Source organism: Octopus bimaculoides, chromosome 3, assembly GCF_046866305.1.
Source record: "Octopus bimaculoides isolate indiv1 chromosome 3, ASM4686630v1, whole genome shotgun sequence".
In the NCBI taxonomy this organism is placed as follows: Eukaryota; Metazoa; Mollusca; class Cephalopoda; order Octopoda; family Octopodidae; genus Octopus; species Octopus bimaculoides.
This window is the reverse complement of record NC_142930.1, coordinates 130,903,824-130,931,323: the sequence shown is the minus strand read 5'-3', so window position 1 is coordinate 130,931,323 and position 27,500 is coordinate 130,903,824. Positions and strand designations below refer to the sequence as shown.

Here is a 27,500-nt window from a genome sequence, read left to right as displayed (position 1 = left end):
TGGCTGCACCAGGCTCCAATCTGATTTGGCAGAGTTTCTACAGCTGGATGCCCTTCCCAACGCCAACCACTCCGAGAGTGTAGTGGGTGCTTTTACGTGCCACCGGCACGAGGGCCAGTCACACGGTACGGTACTGACAACGGCCACGCTCAAAAAGGTGTTTTTTACGTGCCACCTGCACGGGAGCCAGTTCAGCGACACTGGCAATGACCTCGCTTGAATGATTTTCTAATGTGCCACCAGCACAAGTGCTAGAAGGCAACGCTGGTAACGATTACGCTCAAATGGTGCTATTTACGGGCCACTAGCACGGAAGCCAGACAGCTGCTCTGGCAATGAACACGCTCAACTGTGCTGTCAGTGCTTCACTGGCGCGATGGTATCATCATTCTCATCATCATCAACATCATCATCATCCTCATCACCATCAGTAGCAGCATCGTCACCATCATCATTATCCTCAATAGCATCATTTGTCATATGAGGACAGTTGCAGCGGGTGGTGCCGATCTCTACTTGTAGAGGGAACAATGTGGAAGGGGTAGACCCAGGAAGACATGGGATGAAGTAGTGAGAAAGGATCTACGAATATTGGGACTCAAAGGGAATGACAGGGCACCAAGGTTAGCTGTGCTTGAGAAGACATGTGAAGACATGTGAAGCTAAGTAAAAGTGTAGTTGCCCTTGCATACAGGCTCATCCCTTGCAACTCTCTTCAGGTGAACATCTCTAATCTTGCAGGGTCGTAAGTGCTGGTGCCACGTAAAAAGCACCTGTACCAGTGCTGTGTAAAAACACCCAGCATACTCTGTAAAGGGGTTGGCTTTGGAAGGGCATCCAGCCATAGAAATCATGCCAAAACAGACATGGAGCCTGAACAGCCCTTCAGCTGGTCAGCTCCTGTCAAAACCATCCAACCCATGCCAGCATGGAAAACGGATGTTAAATGATGATGATGATGATGATGATTTTCCATGCTGGCATGGGTTGAACAGTATTTGTTGATGCTGGTTGTTTACAACTGGTTGCTCTCTCTGTTGCCAACAGTCCACTGTTTCCAAGCAAAGTAATATTTCCCTGTCTTTTCTTTTATCATTTATCTTTACAAGTTTCAGTCATTTAGACTGTGGCCATGCTGGGGCACTTCCTTGAAGAACTCTTGGTTGACTGAATTGAACCCCAGTACTTATTGTTTCTAAGCCCGGTACTTATTCTATCAGTGTTTTTTGCCGAACCACTAAGTTATGGGGACATAAACACACCAACACCAGTTTTTAGGCTGCAGATGACAAGCAAAGGTGACAAGCATAGACACAAAGACGCACGCACGCACACACACACACACACGTACACACATTCATTTACTTATTTCAATCGTGTGACTGTGGCCATACTGGAGCACCACCTTTTAGTCAAAGACATTGACCCCGGGACTTATTCTTTGTAAGCCTAGTTCTTATTCTATTGGTCACTTTTGCTGAACTGCTAGGTTATGGGGACTTAATCATGCCAACACTAATTGTCTAGTTGTAGAGGGTGGGGTGGCAAGCATAGACACAAAGACATGCATACACATGTCCCCCCCACAAACCCACACACCCACACACACAACTCCTGTCAGGATAACTTAGTCCTCCATCTGTCCGAGACTAAGTCCTTGCTTCTCTAGCTCTTTTGTCATTTACTTGTTTTAAACTATGGCCATGCTGGAGTACTGTGTTGAAAGAGTTTAGTCGAATGGATCAACCCCACTACCTACCTTTTGTGAAGCCTGGTATTTATTCTATCAGTCTCTTTTGGCAAACCACTGCATTATGGGGACATAAATAAACCAACACTAGGTTTTCAAGTGGTAAGAAGGACACATGCAGAGACACAATGACACATGTAGAGACACAATGACACATACATATACATGCATAAACATACACATATACATGCAAGATACATTTAAATATTGAAACGCACAAATGTGTTTAAATTGGTGGAAATAATATTGCCACCTGTCATAATTGGAGTTAAGTTACCAAACAGGGAGCAATTTATGTCACATATTACACCCCTCTCTCTCTATCTCTCTCTCTCATCACACACCCACTCACATATGCATTCATAGATACATTCATACTTATGTTTATGTATGTGTATATATATATATATATATATATATATATATCTACGTATGTGTATATATATTTGTATATCTATCTATCTATATATATATATATATATATATATATATATATATATATATATATACGTACATATATATACATACATACATATATATATATATATATATATATATATATATATATATCATCGTAAATATACAGGGATTAGCATTGAGTTGCTTCTCCAACATACTGAAAATTTAGAAATAGCAGTCAAAAAACTACTGATTCTAAACTACAAATTTTTCTCTAAATGGATGGCGATATTTATGGCGCACATAGATGCTTTTCACTCTGGTTTTTGTTCTATGTGCGCCAAAAATATCGCCATCCATTTAGAGAAAAATTTGTAGTTTAGAATCAGTAGTTTTTTGACTGCTATTTCTAAATTTTCAGTATGTTGGAGAAGCAACTCAATGCTAATCCCTGTATATTTACGATGATAAATGATTTTACCGATAAAGGTTTTTTTCATACTGAACTACTTGGCAAAATTGTTAATTATTAATTCTATTACTAATTGACGATTCCCTGCCCTTATTCTTGTATAATATATATATATATATATATATATAATTATAAATAATGTGCGAAAAGAAAAATTTTCTTTGCCAATATGCCAATACTACAAATGAAAATATTTTGTCTAGTTAGACGATTTAGCATCTGTTTTTCAGCATATTGGCAAAGAAAATTTTTTTCGTTTTGCCCTTATTTAAAATTATATTTAAAATTTCACCTTAAAGGGTGTTTTTCATATGCTGGCCACTGATTTTTTAATAAAGTTTTATCCTTATATTAGAAGTATATGTATGTATGTATGTATGTATGTATGTATGTATGTATGTATGTATGTATATATATATATATATATATATATATATATATATATATGTGTTCATTACCAAATATGAGCCAATTTATTACATTCATTGGGGAAGTAATATTGCAGGTTCCTACCCTCTCTCTCTCTCTCTGCCTCAGACTACACATATATATATAAAATACACTGCTTTATTTTGAGATTGCTAATGTTAACAATATTTGTAAATAAAATACAGACTGGAGTTGTAGTGGTCCAAGTGAGCTATATTCTGTTTAATAATCAGAATGGAGGCAATGCAAGCAGAAACTGGAGGAACATAATTAATAGCCGCACTCAAAATCAAATATAATACATATATTCTTCTACATTTATAAAACGGATATAAAAATTCCAAATATATAAATATAAAAATACATATAAATAGATAAATATAGATATGATACATAAAACACAGTGAATTTATATATATATATATATGTGTGTGTGTGTGTGTGTATGTTATGCTTAGTATAGGGAAGTAATCTTACACATCTCTCCTCTTTTCTCCCACACACATATACACATACATATATATATACATACATATGCACATAATCATATATAGTGTATGATGTGTAAGTGTGTGTGTATCTGCGTATATGTGTACGTATGTATGCATGTGTTTAAGAATGCTAAATTTATTCAACCACTTCAGTGTCATTTCAAAAACAGACCCCGAAGATAAATAAGCACTTGTAAAAGAATTGGGTTCCTATCTTGTTGTAGTTATTGTTGGGGCCAGTCTGGTTGTTACTGTTGTTGTTTTTGTTGATGTTGTTTATGTCACTGTTGCTTTTTAAAATTTCATTCCTGAACACTTAAATATTTAAATGTTTATTTTCTCATATGACTTTCATGGGTGACATGAGTATGTCTGGCAGTAACTAGTCCCAGGATATGGTAATATCTACTGTAAGGTCTGGCAAAAATCATAGAAACAAATGCTAGGTGTCGTATATGAGATCAAGTGCTTAGCAGTGGTTAATTTCATTTTCATATGTTTTAGGTTCAGTTCTTACCAGGGATAATTATCAAGGTACATCTTTTATGTCTGCAGAAACAAGGAGCCTTTTTTTTATGGTTACACAATCTGTTAGAAATAGCAACCAAAACTCTTTTGAATCAAATCCCTACTTTTTTATTCAGGATCAATTCCCTCTCAGGCCAATAGAATCAACTTCTGTCTTTTCATGATTGAGTGACCAGTGGTAAAACTAACTCCTTGCCCATTGAACAGGGTGTGTGTGTAGGGATCCAGTAGGATTGAAAAAAGAACAGCAAAACCTGTGAAAGGCATGGCAAGTGAACTATGAAACGATGGCACTCATATCCTAAGGAAGATGTGGGCAAAATGAGATGATTTGGAGTAGCTGTTTGGATTCAGATGATTTGGCACAGCTGACAGGACACAGCAGTGAAACATGGGCTGTGACTGCAGAGGACATGCGAAAGCTTGAAAGAAATGAATCTAGTATACTTCACTAGATGTGCAATATCAGTGTGCGTATATGACAGTGTGAGCAGCATCTTGAGAGAAAAATTGGGTAAGAGGCATCAGATGTGGTGTGCAAAAGAGATGACTGTGCTGGTATGGTCACGTGATGTGTATGGATGAGGGCAGCTGTGTAAAGAAGTTCCAATCTCTAACTGTGGAGGAAATATGTAGAAGAGGTAGACCCAGAAAGACATGAGACAAGGTGGTGAAGCATGGTCTCCAAATGTTGGGCCTCACAGAGGCAATGATAAGTGATTGAGAAATTTGTCAATTTGCTGTGCATGAGAAGACTCATTGAACCAAGTGAAATCATAGTCATGGCCAGTGATATGTAAAAGGCACCCAGTAGACTCTTGGAGTGCTGGCTTTAGGAACCTGGTACTGCTCTCCTTACCAGTTCCAATCAAACCATCTAACCTATGCCAGAATGAAAAGCAGATGTTAAAGGATGATGATGATATGTTTTACTTGTTTTAGTCAGGCAGAGTTCCTTTTGATCATTGGGCCTCGTGGAGACAAAGTGGCCAAGCTCCTTTTGAGTGTTGGACCTTCACGGAGGCAATGATCAAGACTTTTGACATTATGTCATGCTTGAGAAGACTCATCAACCTGAGCAAAATCACAGTCATGGCAGACACCAGTGTCATGCAAATGGCACCTGTGCCGGTGGCATATAAAAGCACCCATTACACTCTCGGAGTGGTTGGTGTTATGAAGGGCATTCAACTGTAGCTAACCATGCCAAATCAGACTGGATCCTAGCGCAGCCTTCCAGCATGCCAGCCCAGTTAAACCATCCAACCTATGCCAATGGGCATTAAATAATAATGATGATGATGATGATGACTGCTGCTCTACTAGGGCAGCACCTTGAAGAATTTAGTTGTTACTTATTCTTAAATCTGGTTCTTATTCTACTCATTTCTTTTGCCAAACAGCTAAGCTGTGGGGACATAAACAAACCAACACTGGTTGTTAAGTGATAGTAAAAGACAAACACACACACATAAAGGGTTTCTTTCAGTTCCCATCTATCAAATCTACTTACAAGGCTTTGGTCGGCCCAAGGCCATAATAGAATATACTTGCCTAACGTGCCATGCAGGGACTGAACCGGGAACCAAGTGGTTGGGAAGCAAACTTCTTACCACACAGCTAAGCCTCCAATATATATATATATATATGTGTGTGTGTGTGTGTGTGTGTGTGTGTGTGTGTGTGCATGTATATATATATATATATATATATATATATATATACATACACGCACGCACACACACACACACACAGGTGTTCTCTATATAAAATACACTTTGTAGTGCTCAAGAAATTTGATCTTTAATATTCGGTGTAAATTGACATGTCTAACTTGCTTGTCCTTACATTTACTCCTATATATATATATATATATATATATATATACAGAGAGAGAGAGAGAGAGAGAGAGAGTGAGTGAGACAGACAGACAGACAGATAGATAGGGAAATGTAATCAATTTCTCATATAAAGTATTATAATACACCAACAAACTTGTTTGTTATGCTCATGTCAGATATTTTGTACGTCCCTCACCACAGGGATTGTGTTCTAATCCCACTAGAGCAGGTGCAAAATCCTTCCAGCTCAGTAAATCCAATTGGAATTGAATGCTAAAGAACAAATTGCTCCCTGTTCTAGTCTTATGATCCTGTTATTTGACCCCTGCAAACCTTTTAGTTTTCAGTATGAAGTTCAAACCCTGTTATATTTAATGTAAATAGCTAATGTGATTTTACTAAGTTCTATCAGATGTCTTGTTTGGATACTGGAGCTGTACCAGGTGGAATCTTCTTGTTAGATGTTTTATTAATGTAACTCTATAAGGACCACGTGGTGACTATCTGTGGACATTTATTCACACATTGAATCAAATCATACACTGATGTATTTAGTTTCATTGATAATTGCAATTGACTTTGGGGAGGATAACCAATAACTTCTGGAATTCCTGTGAATTTCGTTTCATGTTTCTTTAAGATTGTGTTAGAGCAACATGTGATTTTGTTTATTATTTTTTTTTTTTAGAATGACATTGTAGGGTAGGTGTGAAAGACCAGATCCAGCCAGTTGAAATATTTTAGCTGGTTATGTCCAGTTTAAATGCTAAAGGGTTAAATATAGACTCACAGGTTAAATATTACCCCCCCCCCCCCCACACACACACAGTATGCAGTAGTAAACATGAACAGGGATAGCTGTGACAGTAAATAGAGGAAATGTTTATCTCTGATACAACTGTATTATATTTTGTAAATGAAAACTAAACAACCACATTGTAACATATCATACATATATAAACAAACATGTCATTTTTTTTTACATTGTTTTCTTGTTTTTCTTTCTTCTCCTCCTCTTCTGTTCTCTTTCGTCCTTTCTCTCTCTCTCTCTCCTTTTCTCTGTCTTTGTCTCTCTGTCTGTCTCTCTCATCTATCATTTCATTGATTAGTCACCCTTGCATATGTATGTATGTATGTATGTATGTGTATCACCATGTGTGTGTGTATGTGTTTACATATCTCATTGTATATGTATATATGAGAGAGAGAGAGAGAGAGAGAGAGAGAGAGAGAGAGAGAGTGAGAGAGGGATATATATATATGGATTTAAGTGGATGTGTTTGCATGTATCTCAAAACATCCATGTGTATGTGAATGTGTTTGTTCATCTATGTATGTAATATGTATGTGCTTCAGCATGGCTGCAGTCAAATGACTGAAACAAGTAAAAGAATAAAAGACTACATATGCATGCAATGTGTATGTGTATGTATGTGTGTGCATATATATATGTATATATATATATATATATATATATATATATATATATATATATATATATATATATATATATGCACTTATATGCATATATAGATACGTACACACACACACACACATGTATGTATATATGTACATATATACCTCTGTGTGCATATGTATATGCATATAAATGCATAGACACTCATATGCATTGGGCAACATACTCACACACACATAAGTGAGAAGAGGAAGGCTGTTTTGATTGGTTCCAGTAGCCAAAGTATGGCAGATATCAAGGAAAATGGCAACGGTTGACTTTTTGTCAGTCGTTAGAGTCGTTAAAGGTAGTCAAAGTGGTCAGTGTCTAATTAATGTTTAATATCAAGGTCCTCATTTGGGTGTCACACCTCTGTAGTTTAGCCACCATAAAGGTTTCCAGAAAGTTCTCTCGTCACATGTTAGCTGTTGTTTCGCTATATGTAATTATGTGTGTGTGTGTGTGTGTGTGTGTGTATGTTTTTGTATTGCTATATGTATATATGTATGTACGTGTGTTTTGTGCTTGCATGTGTGTATGTTTGTGTATGTGTGTGTATCATCATCATTATCATCATCATTTAACGTCCGTTGTCCATACTGGCATGGGTGTGTGGATATATGTATATGTGTATTCATATGTGTGTGTGTGTGTGTGTGTGTGCGCGTGTACATGTATATGTATGTTTGTATCTATCTGCATCTGTATCTATGTGTATCTGTATGCATGTGTGCCTACACATATATGAATGTATGTATGTCTCTGTATGTATGTATGTTGCATGTTATGTGTGTGTGTATATATATATATATATATATATACGTATATGGATGTATTTTTTATAATTATCTATGTATGTATATATTTGTACTGATGTGTATACTTATGTTTATAAGTTTGTGTAAGGGCTTCATATTAATGTGTGTGTGTGTGTGTGTACGTGTGTGTGCTTGTGTTGTGTAATTATTGCAGTTTGTGGAGGCACAATGGCTCAGTGGTTAGGGCAGTGGGCTTGCAGTTGTAGGATCACTGTTTCGTTTCCCAGACTGGGCATTGTGAGTGTTTATTGAATGAAAACACCTAAAGTTCCACAAGGCTCCGGCAGGGGGTGGTGGCGAACCCTGTTGGACTCTTTCACCACAACTTTCTCTCACTCTTTCTTCATGTTTCTTTTGTACCTGTATTTCAAAAGGGCCAACCTTGTCACACTCTGTGTCATTTTGAATCTTCCCCAAGAACTACATTAAGGGTACACATGTCTGTGGAGTGCTCAGTCACTTGCACGTTAATTTCATGAGCAAGCTGTTCCATTGATCGGATCAACTGGAACCCTCGTCGTAACTGACGGAGTACCACTTTTTTTTTTATTGCTTGTTTAAAGAGTGTGTGTGAGATGTGTTTCGTTTTACGTTTATGTTTGTGTAAAAGTGTGTTTTTTACTGTAAATGTACATATGTATATCAATGTATATATATGTATATGTGTGTATGTGTGAGTATGTATATGTGTTTGTATATATATATATATATATATATGTATGTATGTATGTATGTACGTGTGTATTTGAGTATAATTTTAGCTTAATGTAGTAATGTGTGTATGAAAGAGTGATTATATATTTATATATAATTTAGTTTCTGTCTGAATGTGTGTAGACGTGAATGTACGCACACAAATATGTCCATGTGTGTGTATGTGTGTGTGTTTGTGTGTGGTTTTTGTTCAATATAGTAATGTCTATAGGATAGACACACTACGCTTATGTATATAATTTAGTTCAGTCTACATGTGTGTGAATGTGTGCATTTAATGTGTGTGTGTTTTGGGGATTCTGGAAGTGTATCATTAATGGTGTCAGATGTCTCCACTAATTGTTGATATGAAAATTACCAAAGTTCTGTGAGGATAATTTACCCAGCAATAATGAGTCTCCTTTATTCCTGCCCCATGCTTCACACCAGCCGCTAAAGATGTCCCACCCCATAAACTACCCTTATACAGACAGAAGAACGTCCCATACTCTATGCCATAACCCCAAACAGGTGCAGAATAGAATGGTAGAGCATTATATCATATGTCTAAAGGTTTTCGGATCATATCCACTGCATGTGTTTTACGGTGTGTTTGGTTTGTATACTTAATAATAATAATATGTGCTGTGGTTCATCGACTGACAAGAATCATCATCATTGTTGTCATCGTTGTCATCATCATCCTTATCATCACCGTTGTCATCATCATCATTGTCATCACCTAATTCCACCAAGATTGACTTCACCTTTCATCCTTTTGGCGGTGTCGATAAATTAAGTACCGGTGGTATATATATATATATATATCTATATCTTTCGAGCGGGTTCGTTGCCAGTGCCCCTGGACTGGCTCATGTGCGGGCGACACATGAAATCTTCCAAGCGCGATCGTTGCCGGTGCCCCTGGGCTGGCTCTTCTGCGGGTGACACATGAGGTTTTTCGAGCGAGATCGTTGCCAGTGCCCCTGGACTGGCTCTTGTGCTGGTGACACATGAAATTTCTTCGAGCGAGATCATTGCCGGTGCCCCTGAACTGGCTCTTGTGTGGGGTTCTGGGATTTTTCGAGTGAGATCGTTGCCGGTACCCCTGAACTGGCTCTTGTGTGGGGTTCTGGGATTTTTTGAGTGGGATCGTTGCCAGTACCGCCTGACTGGCCTTCGTGCGGGTGACACGTAAAAGCACCCACTACACTCTCTGAGTGGTTGGCTTTAGGAAGGGCATCCAGCTGTAGAAACTCTGCCAAATCAGATTGGAGCCTGGTGTAGCCATCTGGTTTCACCAGTCCTCAGTCAAATCGTCCAACCCATGCTAGCATGGAAAGCAGACGTTAAACGACGACGACAATACGTACAGACATATATATATACATATATATATATATATATATCATCATCATCATCATCATCGTCGTTTAATGTCCGCTTTCCATGCTAGCATGGGTTGGACGATTTGACTGAGGACTGGTGAAACCGGATGGCAACACCAGGCTCCAATCTAATTTGGCAGAGTTTCTACAGCTGGATGCCCTTCCTAACGCCAACCACTCAGAGAGTGTAGTGGGTGCTTTTATGTGTCACCCGCACGAAAACGGCCACACTCGAAATGGTGTCTTTTATGTCCCACCGCACAAGCCAGTCCACGGGCACTGGCAACGATCTCACTCGAAAATCCTACGGGAGCCAGTCAGGCGGTACTGGCAACGGCCATGCTCAAAATGGTGCATCTCATGTGCCACCCACACAAGAACCAGTCCAGGGGCACTGGCAACGATCTTACTTGGCTTGCTGGGTCTTCTCACTCACAGCACATTTCCAAAGGTCTCGGTCAGTAGTCATCGCCTCGGTGAGGCCCAATGTACGAAGGTCTTGCCTCACCACCTCAGCCCAGGTCTTCCTGGGCCTACCTCTTCCACGGGTTCCCTCAACTGTTAGGGTGTGGCACTTTTTCACACAGCTATCCTCATCCATTCTCACCACATGTCCATACCAGCGCAATCGTCGCTCTTGCACACCACAACTGATGCTTCTAATGTTCAGCTTTTCTCTCAAGATACTTACACTCTGACGGGTATTCACATTGACATTACACATCCAATGGAGCATACTGGCTTCATTCCTTGCGAGCTTACGTATGTCCTCAGCAGTTAGAGCCCATGTTTCACTGCCATGTAGCATGGCTGTTCGTACGCATGCGTCATACAGTCTGCCTTTTACTCTGAGTGAGAGTCCCTTTGTCGCCAGCAGGGGTAAGAGCTCTCTAAACTTTGCCCAGGCTATTCTTATTCTAGTAGCTACACTTTCAGCGCACCCACCCCCACTACTAACTTGGTCGCCCAGATAGCGGAAGCTATCGACTACCTCTAGTTTTTCACCCTGGAATGAGATAGAAGTTGTTTCCTGTTTGTTTACAGTTTTTATTGCACCTGAATATCTGCCACAAACAAAAACTAACTTGCTAGTTAACCTGCCTTTGATGTTGCTGCACCTCTTATGTGTCCATAGCTTGCACCGGGTACATCTTATAGAGTTACTACCTACTCCTTTTCTACATACTGAGCAGGGCCATCTACCTGAAGGGGTTTGTGTTTTATCTACCTTCCTACTTATTAGGATTTGGGTTTTAGCTAGGTTGACTCTAAGGCCCTTCAATTCTAGACCTTGCTTCCACACCTGAAACTTCTCCTCTAGTTCTGATAGTGACTCCGCAATTAGGGCAAGGTCATCAGCATAGAGGAGCTCCCAGGGGCAACCTGTCTTGAACTCCTCTGTGATTGCCTGGAGGACTATGATAAATAGGAGGGGGCTGAGGACGGAACCTTGGTGGACCCCTACCTCTACCCGGAATTCATTGCTGTACTCATTTCCAACCCTCACCTTACTGGCAGCATCTCTGTACATGGCTCGCACAGCTCTCACTAACCATTCTTCTATCCCAAGTTTCCTCATTGACCACCAGATAAGGGATCGGGGGACCCTGTCAAAGGCTTTCTCCATGTCAACGAAAGCCAGGTACAGAGGTTTATCCTTAGCTAGGTATTTCTCCTGCAGCTGTCTCACTAGAAATAAGGCATCAGTAGTGGTTTTACCTGGCACGAACCCAAACTGCATCTCATCTAAATTGATTCGCTCCTAATTAGTTGGGCTATGACCCTCTCTGTAACTTTCATAACCTGATCTAACAGCTTGATGCCTCTGTAATTATTTGTATCTAAAGCGTCACCTTTACCTTTGTAGCAGTTGACTATGATGCTGCTACACCAGTCATTGGGTATGACTCCTTCGTGTATCACCTGGTTCGTAATACAGGTGACTAGGCTATAGCCAACACTGCCAGATATTTTGAGCATCTCTGCAGTGATTCCTGATGGGCCGGGGGCTTTCCCGGTCTTCATACTCTTAATTGCTTTATCTACCCTGGTACTATCAACTCGGATAGCTGGTCCCTCTATTGGGTCGACATACGGCAGGCTCTCTTCCTCCCATTCATTCTCTTTATTAAGCAATCTATCGTAGTGGCATCTCCAGACCTCTTTCTTTGCATCCTCATTTAGTGCAAGCGTACCATCATCCATGCGAACACATTTCTCTCCTACAACATCACTATTCTCTCTCCTACACTGTCTTGCAACACGAAATACCTCGAGTCTTTGGTCCTCACGGCGCAGAACATTGGCAAATCTTTTCTTATCTGCTTCCCCTCTGGCTAAATAAACCTGTCGCTTAGCCTCCCTTCTGGCACATTGGTACAATTCCCTGCTACCACCGTTCTTCCAGTCCTTCTAAGCCTGTTTCTTTTGTCTAATAGCCCTGTCTACCTCCTTGTTCCACCACCACGTTACTCTGGGTCGGGAGGGGACCTTACACCACCCACAAATCTGGTCGGTGGCTTTCAACAGGTTGTCCCGCAGAAATCTCCAATTGTCTTCCACGTTGTATGATGCTATATCCCATTCTATTTCGTTAAATGCTTCAAGTAACTTGTCTCTAAGTCTCTGTCCATTTGCAGGGGTCTTTAAGCTTCCACACCCTTCTCCTCCAAGCCGGTCTAATTCTGGGCACCCATTTTGCCTTGATCCCAAAGTCGCTAACTACTAATCTATGTTGTGGGGTACATTCTTCGCCAGGGTAGGTTTTGGCATTTATAAGCCGCCCTCTTTCCCTATTTCTGGCGAGGATGTAGTCGATTTGGCTAGAGTGTCTGCCGGAGCGGTAGGTGACTAGGTGACTGGCAGGTTTCCTGAAGTTGGTATTGCAGACCATAAGATCGGTTGCATCACAGAACTCCAGCAGTCTGGTTCCCTCCTCGTTGCGGGAACCGAAGCCATAGCCTCTATGTATGCCATGGAAACCTCCAGCACGACGTCCGACATGACCATTGAAGTCTCCAGCCACAAAGAGAAGGTCCCTGTCACTCGTCGACGAGGTAGTTTGCAAGAGGGTGTCATAGAATTGGTCTTTCAGACCATCTGGTAGCACCGGTTGAGGTGCATAGGCTGAGATGACAGTAGCTAATCTATGATGAAGCACTAGTCTAATCTTAAGTACTCTGTCACTTACTCTAACGACCTCGATTACCTTATCCACCCATTTCTCCGCTAGAAGTATTCCTACGCCTCCGACCCAGTCAGTGTTCCCTGCCCAGAAAATCTTGTACCTCTGTTCTTTGCCTGTGAGGAACCTCGCAGAACCTGCTCTCCATCTTACTTCCTGGATGCAGCACATATCTACGCGTCTCCGTTGAAGCATCTCAACAATTTCACCAGATCTACCTTTCAGCGTGCCGACGTTGAGAGTGCCAATCCTAACAGTATGGGTGTTGGGGGTGTGGGCCTGTAGCCTGGGAAAGGGGGAAGCAGTGTCGTGTACCTGAAAAGAAAACTTGCAATTGGAAGAATTCATAAGCAAAACAGTACCTACAACCTGCAAACATTACTCAAACTTAATGCGCTACCCAAAGGTTGGGGAGAGGATGGCCAAGGCCACTAGATGGGTTCCGGGAGACAGCCGAGGATGACAGGATGACAGAGGAATGCACTTCCGGTGGAGGGGGTGGGAGGGCGTGTGTACCATCAGCGAGGAGATAGGCCTCTTAATCGTAGATTTTAAATATTTGAGAGACAACAATGCATAAATCGTAATTTTTAAAAGAGCAATGAAATCTAGGTGAATAGAATATATACGTAGCATGAATTTAGGAAGCTTAGAAAATGAATAAGTATGAATTTAAGACAAAAACTGAATTCAATTGAATTTCATGGAGAGAGACAAGATAAATAATAGAGGGCAGACTAAAGCGCGAAAGGTATGAGATGTTTGAGGCCGTAAATAAATAAAAATCTCTCTCTTATCTGCATCTTGGAGACTTCGTCGTAGTATGTCAGCGGAGAAGAGATTGAGATAATTTAGAATGGATTTCTCATTTATATATACCCAGAACCTGAAAACCTTAAGGAAAAACTACGAGAGAGAGAGAGAGGGAAAGGGACTGATTTAGAGAGGATGGAGGGGTAGACAGAGGCATGGCGGGAGAAAAGATCATCATCATCATATATATATATATATATATAAAGAGAGAGAGAGAGGGGGGACCAGTCAAGCAGCACATCACACTGTAATTCTTGGGCTGAGAAATCAACACTTATATATATATATATATATATATATATATACCGCCTGACTGGCCTTTGTAGGGTTTTCGAGCGAGATCGTTGCCAGTGCCCCTGGACTGGCTCTTGTGCGGGTGGCACATAAAAGACACCATTTCGAGCGTGGCCGTTTTTGTGTGGGTGACACGTAAAAGCACCCACTACACTCTCTGAGTGGTTGGCGTTAGGAAGGGCATCCAGCTGTAGAAACTCTGCCAAATTAGATTGGAGCCTGGTGTTGCCATCCGGTTTCACCAGTCCTCTGTCAAATCGTCCAACCCATGCTAGCATGGAAGGCGGACGTTAAACGATGATGATGATGATGATGATGATGATGATGATATATATATATATATATATATATATATATATATATATATATATATATATATATATATATATGACAGGCTTCTTTCAGTTTCCATCTGCCAAATCCAGTCACAAGGCTTTGGTTGGCTTGAGGCTATAATAGAAGACACTTGCCCAAGGTGCCACACAGTGGGACTGAACCCAGAACCATGTGGTTGGTAAGCTAGCTACTTACCACACAGTCACACCTTATGAATATACGTTTATATGTTTATGGGTGTGTGTTTGTGTTTCCTTGAGTGCACGTTACATGACAGCACCAATGTTCTGCCTAAAAGCACAATTATTCTGTATAAATATGCCTGGCTATGTGACACACCTTGCTTGAAAACAGGTGAAGGTTGGTTGTGAAAAGACACCTGACTGTAGAAAATCTACCTCAATGAATTTCATTTGGCTCATGAAAGCATGGAAATGTATACGTATTTGGAAGAACTTGGAGGGTTTAGCTTCCAATTTTGGAATTGACAGCTTTATCAATCCTCGAACTAGACAGCACTGCATCATACAAAAGATCCCGTCTTCCCGATCTAAAATAAGGACACAGTACTGCAATTGTCTGGGTTTCAAGGGCCTGTTATTGTTCAACACCCTTCCAGACAACCTCATAGATCTACATGGTGTTGATGTGGAAGTTTTCAAGGAACGTCTGGACAGGTTTCTGTCTGAGATACCAGATGAACCCACATCGTGGTAGTAGACGTGAAGAGAAGCAGCTCGGTCCAACTCGATACTTCACCAAAAACAATACCGGAAGCAAAACCAAGTAACCACAGGTGGTGCACCAGCATGACCTCAGCCCTGGGCTGAAACCAGTAAATGATATATATATATATATATATATATATATATATATATATATAATAGCCATATACCGAATAAACTAGAAAGAAAGAAAAAGATAGATAGATAGATAGATCACTACGAAACTAAATACTATATCTCAAAAAGCAATTAATAAAAGAACAGAATGTTTTGTTAAGTGATATTTTATTGCCCTCTCTCTTGTTGCTGGGTTTATTTCAAAATCCAGGGGAGTGTTTTGTAGTCTCAATAACTTTTGTTGCTATAATGGGTAAAAAAAAAAAAAATTTTTTAAACTGACTGTTCTTTCACTAAAGGTGGTCAAATGTGGTTTTTTTAGTTATATTAGTGGTGGTTGTAGTGGTTATATTATTCTGTTATATTTATTCTGTAATGTTTAACACTGGAATAAAAGCAATTAACTTTTTTATGCACATGCTGCTGTTAATGTTTTTTTTTATTAAACTGTTGACTGTTTAACTATAGAATAAAACTGAAGACTCAATTCATCATATATGCAACATTTACTTTTGAGGTTAACACATTGCAGATATTGTTGTGTCTTGGAAGGATCATTTTGTCAATAATTATAACAAATGTGTTGGTTCCAATATCACTTCATTATTCTTTGTCAAATGGTTAAATATCTAACTGACTAACTAATTGATCATTTGTTTAATGTGCTGGTTAAACAATCAATCAGTTGTTAGTCAAAGTCCTTTTGTTGCTATTCATGATCTTGAAGAGAGAGAGGGGGCAAGTCATTGAAGAGGCTGCGAATAGCAACAAAATGACTTTGACACAAATGACTGATTGATTGTTTACGTAGCAAATTAAACAAATGATCAGTCAGTCAGTTGGTTAGATATTTAACCAGTTGACTCATAATAAAGAAGTGATATTAAACCAGTGTGTGTGTTTATTGTTGTTGGTGTAATGACCTTCCCAAGACACAAAATTTGTCTCAACATACAAATTCACACCAAGAATCTTGCAAACCAAATACAAAATATAAAAACAGCAAAACTCAAAAGATGAACAAGTTTAGCAGAAATGTTAGCACATTGGACAAGATTAGATTCGTAGCAATAGTTCTTCTGACTTTTTATGTTCTGAGTTTAACCCATAAAATGCGATAGGCCACCTCAGTGGCCAACGCAACAGTGCGACAGACCACGTGCGTAGCCACGGAAGTAGGGCATGATCTGACCTAATTTTGATGACGTATAATGTATGCACACGATACCCTTTCACCTCAGAAACAGTGTAGCTAATCACAGAAGGTGTTAAGAAACACTGAGTATTTTTTTCGAGTGATAGATCGATGTTGATTGGCGGAATAACTTTACCCAAAATAGGCTCAGCAGTTCGTGTTACATACAGCAAAATCCCAGCAGTTTATGGGTTAAATCCCACTGAGATGAATTTTAGAGTTGATAAAATAAAGTACAAATTAAGTGCTACAGTTAATGTAATTGATTTGTTCCCTTTTCTTAAAATTGCTGGTCTTGGACCCTGCAATGAAGTAGTGTCCAATCATCATCATCACAATTATCGTTTAACGTCCACTTTCCATGCTGGCATGGGTTGGACGGTTTGACTGAGGACTGGCAAGCCAGGAGGCTGCACCAGGCTCCAGTCTGATCTGGCAAGGTGTCTACAGCTGGATACCCTTCATAGCACCAACCACTCCAAGAGTGTATTGGGTGCTTTTTATGTGCCACCAGCATGGGGGCCAGTCAGGCGGCACTGACATCAACTATGCTCAAATAATGCTTTTTACATGTCACTGGCACAGGTGCCAGTCTGGCAGTACTGGCTTCGGACATGACAATGATTTCACTTGACTCAGCAAGTCTTCTCAAGCACAGCATATTGCCCAATGATTGAAGGAGACTTTTAAACGGGCTGGTCATGTGACACTGGCATTGGCCACGGCTATGATCTCATTTGGCTGAGGGAATATTGTGATTGCCATCACTTATGTCATGGAACTCTGGTAACTGGCGGTAGCATAATGAAAACAGCCGAAATGTTTGGTGTATCAAGAAGTACTGTCTCGAAAGTAATGACAGCCTTTGAGAAAGAGGGAAAAAACCTCCTCGTTGAAACAAAACTCCGGAAGAAAACCAAAGCTTTCAGATACGAACCGTCGGACTCTTACGCGATTTGTTAGAAAGGATCACAAAAGTAAAGCTCCCAAAATTACTGCAGAGCACAATGACCATCTTGAGAATCCAGTTTCCACAAAAGCTGTTCGCCGGGAGCTGCACAAAGCCAGATTTCACGGGCTGGTTGCAATCATGTGAGTCCTAGGACCGGAAAAACAACAACAGCAATAACAGCAAAACTATTTAAGACTAAGTTTGTACAAATGTGAATACAATTCAAATTGATATAAAGAAGTGCAAACTAGTTATAAAGACAAGTTACACTTGACTTTATATTTCAATGTTAATGAAGATGGCCTCATTATGAAACTGAAGGCAATGAAGAGATTTTGGACAAAGAATTAAATCCAGTGGTTGGTTGTTTGTGACAGGGGGTTTTGGTTATTGCATAAGAAGATGGCATTTTTTATCTTTATTTAATTTATTTACCATTTCACAGTTCTTCATTTCTGATCTTACCCACAATGTTCTGCATAGTGGTTGTGGTGGTGGGGTAAGAATGATAATGGTGGTGGCCATAGGGAGTGTTTGAGGACAATGATGACATGGTGGTGAAGATGATGGTGGTGGTGGTGGTGGACTAAGCTACTACTGTCACCGTACCACCATTGCTGCCACCACCACCACCACCACCACCACCATCATCATTGTCACCTCCATCTCCATCAACACCTGAAAACATGATATTGTTTTTGCTGTCTTCAATGAGATTGTTCAAGCAAACAAACAAAATAAACAAATACATAAATATACAGAAAGTGTGTGTGTGTGTGTGTGTGTGTTGGGGGAGGGGTGTAAGTGTGGATGGGGGCAGATGAACGAAATGAGAAGGGGAGAAAGCTTTGGTATTTGTGGTTGTCCTGTTTATGTAACTATCTGACTGATCAACCTTGTTATTTCTGATTTTGTTTACTCAGCTTTCCACTGGGATCTTTCCATGATTTAATGGTGGTGGTGGTGGTAGTAGTGGTGGTGGTGGTGGTGGTGATGGTGGTGGTGATGATGGTGGAAATGTTGATGGTGATGGTAGTAGTGGTCTGGGTGTTGATGGTAATGATGATGATGGTGATGATGATAATGGTAGTGGTGATGGTGGTGGTGGTGTTGTTGTTGGTGGTGTTGGTGATGATGATGATGATGGAAATATTGATGGTGATGGTAGTAGTGGTGTGGGTGTTGATGGTAATGATGGTGATGATGATGATGGTAGTGGTGATAGTGGTGGTGGTTGTCTTTTTTTTTGTGCCTTTCCTAAAACATTTGTCATATTGGCTCTTGTAAATACATTTGTAAGATCTTGTTATTTCTGGGCGGGTGTTTGATTTCTCCATGTGTGTGTGTGTGTGTGGTTAGGGTCAGCAGTCAAGCAGTCAAGGGGTGGTGGCATCTAGATCAAGTTACCAGCCCCAGTTATTGCATAGGGCTCAAATTAAAACTGCTCACGACAACACCTGTCTGTCACTTTATCAGGACAAAATCTCCATAAATTTGTTTGGCAAATCAGAAAGAAAAAGATTTTTAAAAAGTAAACTAAAATAAAATTGAGAACTTATTCAGATTAATTTTGTTGTTCAACAGTCATGGCTACGTGGTAAGAAGTTTGCTTCCCAACGACAGTGGAACCTTAGGCAAAGGTCTTCTACTATAATCCCAGGCCTATCAAAGCCTTGTGAGTGGATTTGGGTGATGGAAACTGAAAGAAACCCTTGTATATAAATATATATATATATATATATATATATATATATATATGTGTGTGTGTGTGTGTGTGTGTGTGTGTGTGTGTGTGTGTGTGTGTGTGTGTGTGTGTGTGTGTGTCTGTGTGTGTATAAGTATATATGTATGTATATATAAGTATATCATCATCATCATCATCATCGTTTAACGACCGCTTACCATGCTAAAAACATTGCCAGATCAAATTGGAGCCTGGTGCAGCCGCTGGATCTCCAGACCTCAGTCAAACCGTCCAACCCATGCCAGTATGGAAAACGGATGTTAATCAATGATGATGATGATGATGATAAAAATAAATGAGTAACAGATGTTACACATTTATATTTTACTTACCTATCCTGGAATCTGCACTTTGGATGTATTTGGAAAGTATCTTTATATAAAGTATATGTCTGAACAAACAACAGCAGACTTATTCACTAAGTTGGATTATGCCATCTGCATACACTGCATGAATATTGGATGGAAAAATTTCTATGTTGTGTTTGATACTCACCTAATATTGTCTGAGTGTGCAAATAAGTTTGTCCTAACAAGGTGCCTCAATTTAAGTACCTAATTCAGCTGAATCTAAATTACATGAGGAGTAGACAGGCAGCCAACAACTGATGAAGGGTCATTCTTTGTATTATTTTTCCTTTTTTTTTCTCTCGTTATTTGTGTATTTAACTCATTTGTTTGCATATTTCATGTTGTTTACTGTTGGTGACGTCCTGTACCCATATATGCATATATATATATATATATATATATATATATATATACACTTTTTGTTTCAGTCATTTGACTGTGGCCATGCTGGAGCACCACCTTTAGTCGAACAAATCAACCCCAGGATTTAATCTTTTTAAGCCTAGCACTTATTCTATTGGTCACTTTTGTTGAACTGCTAATTTATGGGGATGTAAACACACCAATGTCAGTAGTCAAGTGACAGTGGGGGTACAAACACAGACACGCACACACATACACATATATATGATGGGCTTCTTTCAGTTTCCATCTACCAAATCCACTCACAAGTTTTTGATTAGCCCGAAGCTATGGCAGAAGACATTTGCTCAAGGTGCTTTGCAGTGAGTCTGAATCGGGAACCATGTGGTTGGTAAGAAAGCTACATACCACACAGGCACTCTTGCGCCTATATATATATATATATATATATATATATATATATATATATATATATATTATATACATTATACACATGTATTTGTGTGTGTGTGTGTGAGAGAGAGAGAGAGAGAGAATTGCATTAATTCTTACAAAATCAAACAGAACTAAATACTTATAATAATGGATGAACAGTAATCCTATTCTTTTGTCTCTTTTACAGATACACCACGCGCTTATTGGATACAAACTGAAAACTTTGTTCTTTGAAACTAAATCTGTTGCAGTCTACCCTTTACTGTCTTTCCTACCATATGTCTCCAGGGAAACATCTTATATTGCCATTCTCCAAGAGGAAATCCATGTATTTTTATGATCCTGTTGCAGTCTACTATGACTTGGCTGCCAAAGCATGTAGATGTTACAGTTTTGTATGGTATGTATACCGACATTCTAATTCACTTTTATTATACAGAAAATAGAGGAAGTCAAGGGTCACTTAGCTTAACCCTTTCGTTACCAACCTGACTGAAACTGGCTCTGGCTCTGTAGTACAAATGTCTTGTTTTCATAAGTTTTGAATTAAAATCTTCCACCAGACCTTAGTTACAATTTATGTTCCTAACACTAGCTTAATGATAACTAAGTTATTTTACTAAATTCTTTGTTATATTTAAAATTAATTGAAAGAAACATAGAGCATCTCAAAATAAATACAATAATGAAAAGTTTAAAGTTGCTAACCTTTACTTGTTTTTCAAGTAAAGGAATTTCTTATTCTATTCTATGCAGAGCTAAAAGACAATTTGGTGACAGGCAATGATAAAAAAATGCACCACTGTTTTTCATTCATTTCTATTTTTCATTTACTAAATGCAACAGGTGTATGCACTCGCACACATGCACCATAGGTTTTCATTTAGTTTCTGTCTACCAATTCCACTCACATTGTATTGATTAATTTGAAGCTATTGCAAAAAACATTTGCCCAAGGTGCCAAGCATCTGATAATAAAGATGAAGTAAATTCATTCTTTGCTATCTTCATTGGATTTGGCACACTGTCGGTTCCAGCTGATCCGATCAACAGAACAGCCTGCTCATGAAACTAGGGGCCTTAACAGAATTGTCAGGGAGATTTAATGTGACACAGAATGTGACAAGGCTGGCCCTTTTGAAATACAGGTATCATTTGTTTTTGCCAGCTGAGCGGACTGGAGCAATGTGAAATAAAGTGTCTTGCTCAAGGACACAATGTGCTATCAGGAATTTAACTCATGACCTTATGATTGTGAGCTCATTACACTAACCACTAAGTCATGTGCCTTCTCTCTCTCTCTCTCACTCACACACACACACATTTTCACCCATCACTTCCTCCTCCATAACCTTGTCTATACCTCCTTCCAGGTTCACCATTGAATGCTTTCAGTTTTGTCCTCATCTCAGCTGTTTGTCTTTTCCCTTTCAGCACTTTCATGAATCTACCCATCCACCCAGCCATACCTAAGGGTATGCCCTGATACCTCATCTCCACTAACCCCCCCTCTCTCTCTCCCTCTTTTTCCTGCTAGGGTAATCATGTATCTCCTCTACGGCAAAACACCTGTTCCCACCTGACTCATATTTTCGCCCCTCTACACTTGATACACACCTACCTCCCTCAACACTACACCTCCACTCTGCTGTGAAGGGCATTGACCACATTCGGATGGTGCTTTTTACATGCCACCAGCACGGGGAGCCAGTTACGTGGCACTGGCAACGACCCACGCATGCATGGTGCTTATTGCATGCTACCAGCACAGGAGCCAGTCAGGCACTGGCATTGGCTACAACTACAATTTCCATTTGATTGTTATTGATTTTGATTCTTGATTTTTGATTTTACTTGACTCAGGACGGTGTGTCACCTGACGATTCAAAGGTACTTCTTAAGGCTGGTTATGTGACACTGGTGTAGGCTACGGCTGTGATGTCACTTTACTTGCTGGGTCTTCTCAATCACAGCATATCTCCAGAGGTTTCGGTCTTTCGTCATTGCCTCTGTGAGGCCCATTAAACCTTTAGCATTTAAACTGGCCGTATCCGGCGCAAATATTCTGTCTGTTTATGTTCAAACTGACTGGATCTGGCTTCTCACTCATACCCCACAATGTCATTCTAAAAATAAACAATGATTAATTCAAAACAAGATGAATGAATAAACATTATATTTAACAGGGTAATTTGGATGTTACAAGGTTAAAATCAGATTCTCAGCTGGGTTTTGTATGACACCTGGGGTCCAATATAAGATTTTTGGGGTCCATGCAAGCCAAAGAATAAATTGGATTCACAGTAATATTTTAAGGGTCCATGAAAAAATTTTGCTTTCAATGTATCGAAATCGAACTAAATTCGAAATTGAACTAAATTCGACGACTGGCCTCCATGCCAATGTCGCCTCCATTGGACACTAAACTCTGCTTGCGAAGACCTGTTGGGGCAAACGAAATCATGATGGCACCAACTTTCAAGCGTGATCGTTACCAGCGTCGCCTTCCTGGCACTTGTGCCGGTGGCATGTGAAAAGTCATTTGTGTGAGATCGTTGCCAGTGCTGCTGGACTGGCTCCTGTGCAGGTGGCATGTAAAATACACCATTTTGAGCGTGGCCGTTGCCAGTACCGCCTGACTGGCCTTCGTGTGGGTGGCACGTAAAAAGCACCCACTACACTCTCAGAGTGGTTGGCGTTAGGAAGGGCATCCAGCTGTAGAAACACTGCCAAATCAGATTGGAGCCTGGTGTAGCCATCTGGTTCGCCAGTCCTCAGTCAAATCGTCCAACCCATGCTAGCATGGAAAGCGGACGTTAAACGATGATGATGATGATGATGTATCAATTGCAAGATACAGCTGGGATTCTTTTTCCCTAATGTTTTATTTAGTTCCACCTATATAAGCTATGAAAAACAAAATAAGGATTTTGAAAGAATTATCTATGAAATTCGTTTTTCAATATCAAATGGCTTGGTGTGGGGTTGCTTTAATAAAATAGGAATCAAAGGGGTCCATAGATAAAAAAAATAGTTGAGAACCACTGGTTCAAATAATGATGATAATGATGATAATGTTGTGTTATTGACATGAAAAAGTGACTAAAGATGGATCAAATATAGTTGTGTTGAGGAGACCACCACGTTTCTTGAAGTTAGCCTTACTGCTCAGTTGGTACCCCATGGTAGTTCCTCCTTCGTTACAGCAACTAATTTAGGTATTTGTTTGTTTATTCATTTATCTAATCAGACAGACAACAAGGAGTGTAACTGAAGTGACAGTGCCTTGAATATCTGCATCTCCTTTTGATATACTCATCCCTGCTTCTCCCTTACCCTTGTCTCCTGATAACCTACAGAAATAGGATAGGCCTTGTTTTGATGCTGCACCCACAGCCTGGATTCTAGCATCTAAAGTGACCTTAAAACATGGGCTAAACCAGCTAACTGACCTCAACATTTCATTAAATTAAAGAGACATTTGTAACATTTTTCTTTTCTTAAATGTTGTCTAGTGCTTTAGATCATGTTTAGTCATGGCCATGCTGGATCACTGCCTTTAATAGTTTTATATATTTTTATTTTATTTTATTTCTTCCTTGTTGTTTTTCCTTTATGACAATTTGGTTTTAAACTTTTTACAAATGAGTGAAATTTGAAACGTAACCAAAAATAGTTCTTATCTCCTGTTTGGTTCATTTTTTTTTTTTTCTGTTTTTACACATTCTTTGAAAATGTGAAGGTTTCTCTTCCAAAATATTCAGTATTTCTTGTTCTAAAAGGAGTCTAACTTGACACTTTTACTTTGATTTGTAGTCACAGACTGCTACAGCAATGTCCTTAAGTCGTTATTATCATTAAGTCGTCATCACCTCCACCACCACCATATTCATCACCATCACCATCACCATCATTGTCACCACCACCATCATCATTGTTATCATCACCAACTCCACCACCATCATCATTGTCATATCACCACCACCACCATATTCACCACCACCACCAACATCATCATTGTCGTCGTCGTCACCACCACCATCATCACTGTCATCATCACCACCACCATTACCATCATTGTCATCATCACCACCACCACTACCATCATCATCATTGTCACCACCATCACCATCATCATCATCACAGCCATTATCATCACTATGATTATCATAATTAATAGTTTCAAATTTTGGCACAAGGCCAGTATTTTTGGAGGAGAGTGTAGGTGATTGATTAAATATACCACCCAGGTGAGCTGCAACTGGATTAGAACTCAGGACACAGAAAACGAATATAAATACTGTAAGAACTTTCCTCCGATACTGACAAAGCTGTCCACTGCTGTATATTGGTTCTGAAGGTACAAGCCCCTAAGAGAATGGAAAACAAATTGGACTGTGTCAAGGTTTGGACTCTTGACATAGGATATCAGAGTAAAATCCCATGGTACCCTCATAACTGAGAATTACGCCATTTAGGAGACAGAGTTATTTGTATTTTTAAGAGGGTGGAGAGAGATATAAAGGAGATTTGACTGTTATTTCCAACAGGATGTGTGATCATATAAAGGCCTCCTTGTTGGCCCAGGTGACCCTTGCTTTGGTGCACAAATTAGAATTCCAGTTATAGGTACTTCATTTATCTAATGTCAGAAATCTAGCACCCTGAAACCACTTGACTGCCAGTATGTCTCACTCCCTCTCAGGCATCACACTACATTCAGCTACCCACCACATATTTCTCTCTCTATCTCTCTCCCATTTCGTCTGTTTTCCTCTCTCTCTCTCTCTCTCTCTTCCTCTAAGCCACTACTCCATGCTTCTCTCAGATACTCATGACACCCCTCAATCACCATATTGTTTGCCCTCTCTATTTCTCCATCCTTCTTTCAGCCACCTACTATATATTTGCCTGTCTGCCCCAGCTCTCTTTCTCTCTCTGTCTCTCTGTCTCTCTCTCTTTCTCTCTCTCTCTCTCTGTGTCTCTGTCTCTCTCTCTCTGTGTCTCTCTCTCTCTGTCTATCTGTCTCTCTCTGTCTCTGTGTCTCTCTCTCTTTGTGTGTCTCTCTCTCTCTCTGTGTCTCTCTCTCTTTGTGTGTCTCTCTCTCTCTCTGTGTCTCTCTGTGTGTGTGTGTCTCTCTCTCTATCTCTCTCTCCCTCTCTCTCTCTCTCTCTCTCTCTCTCTCTCTCTGCCACCATCCTGCACAAAATATACGTCTCACCCATTTCAATGCTCTTCTCTTATCCATGATACCATACACGTACTTACACACATACACATAGAAGTGGCTGTGTGGTCAGTAGCTTGCTTACCAACCACATAATTCTGGGTTCAGTCCCACTGTGTGGCACCTTGGGCAAGTGTCTTCTACTATAGCCTCAGGCCAACCAAAGCCTTGTGAGTGGATTTGGTAGACGGAAACTGAAAGAAGTCCGTCGTATATATGGATATGTATACGTTTGTGTGTCTGTATTGGTTCCTACCACCATCACTTGATAACCGATGTTGGCTTGTTTACATCCCCGTAACTGAGCAGTTGAGCAAAAGAAAACTGATAGAATAAGTACTAGGCTTATAAAGAATAAGTCCTGGGGTTGATTTGTTCAACTAAAGGCGGTGCTCCAGCATGGCCGCAGCCAAATGACTGAAACAAATAAGAGAATAAAAAGATACATACACACATGCATACATGTGCACACACTCACATACCACCTCCCCCATGCTCCACTGCCACTACATGCACATACCCACCCACCCACCTCCACTGCGCACAGAGGCCCACATACCTTGAAGCTATCACACATGCACGGATGCAAAAACAAACCCATTTTTCTCAATTACAACACATAGATAAGCACACACACACACACACATGCGTGTGCACACACACACACATGCATTTATCTCAGCTGTTTACTGCATCATACTGAGTATCTTTTGGTACTTTGTACTGTACACACCCACATACACAGCTATCTCCAAACCACCATACTCACACACTTCCAAGTCACACACAGACGCCCCCCCCCCGCCAACTTTATACATCTTTAAATACCACACATATACATCCCTCTCTCACTAACTGTACTACGCATGCAGACACACACACACACACACATACACGGACACAAACACACTCTCACAATCATTCATATATGTACACAGATTCAGATACACACATACATGGACACATGCACACACACACATGCACACACACACACTTGGACACACACACATTCAAATAGACACACTTGGACACACACACACACACATCTGCACACACGCACACATGCACACAAGCACACACATACATGCACACAAACACACACATGCACACAAACACAGAAACATACACACATACATGTGCACATGCACACACACACACACACATGCACACAAACACACACTCACACGCACAAACACACTTATACATCCCTCCCTCATCTGCTATATATCATACACATGCACACACACACATCCATACACACAAACACATGCACACATCTTTATCTCTCCCCTGCTGTACTTCATAGGCATTCCCCCCCACACACATTCTCACAAACATTCACATACACATATACAAAAGCAGAGATAGATACACACACCCCACTTCGCACATACCTATATCATCCCCACCTCACAGCCCTTAGCTCATAATTACCTCACAACACTCTTCTCACATCTATAAATTAACATATGTCTAACTGAAAGGCAAGCAATAGCTGAC

General features: G+C 40.1%; 1 protein-coding gene across 2 annotated transcripts in view; it reads left to right on the top strand.

Moving 5' to 3' along the window:
- LOC106875592 (ceramide glucosyltransferase) overlaps nt 1-27,500 on the top strand; it is a 316,652-nt gene that overhangs the window by 248,186 nt on the left and 40,966 nt on the right. For both annotated transcript variants that reach the window (XM_089349636.1, XM_089349637.1), the window contains one exon: nt 20,961-21,173. In XM_089349636.1, the coding sequence (XP_089205762.1) occupies nt 21,156-21,173 (18 nt within the window). In that variant the 5' untranslated portion in view covers nt 20,961-21,155. The remainder of the gene's footprint in view (nt 1-20,960; nt 21,174-27,500) is intronic.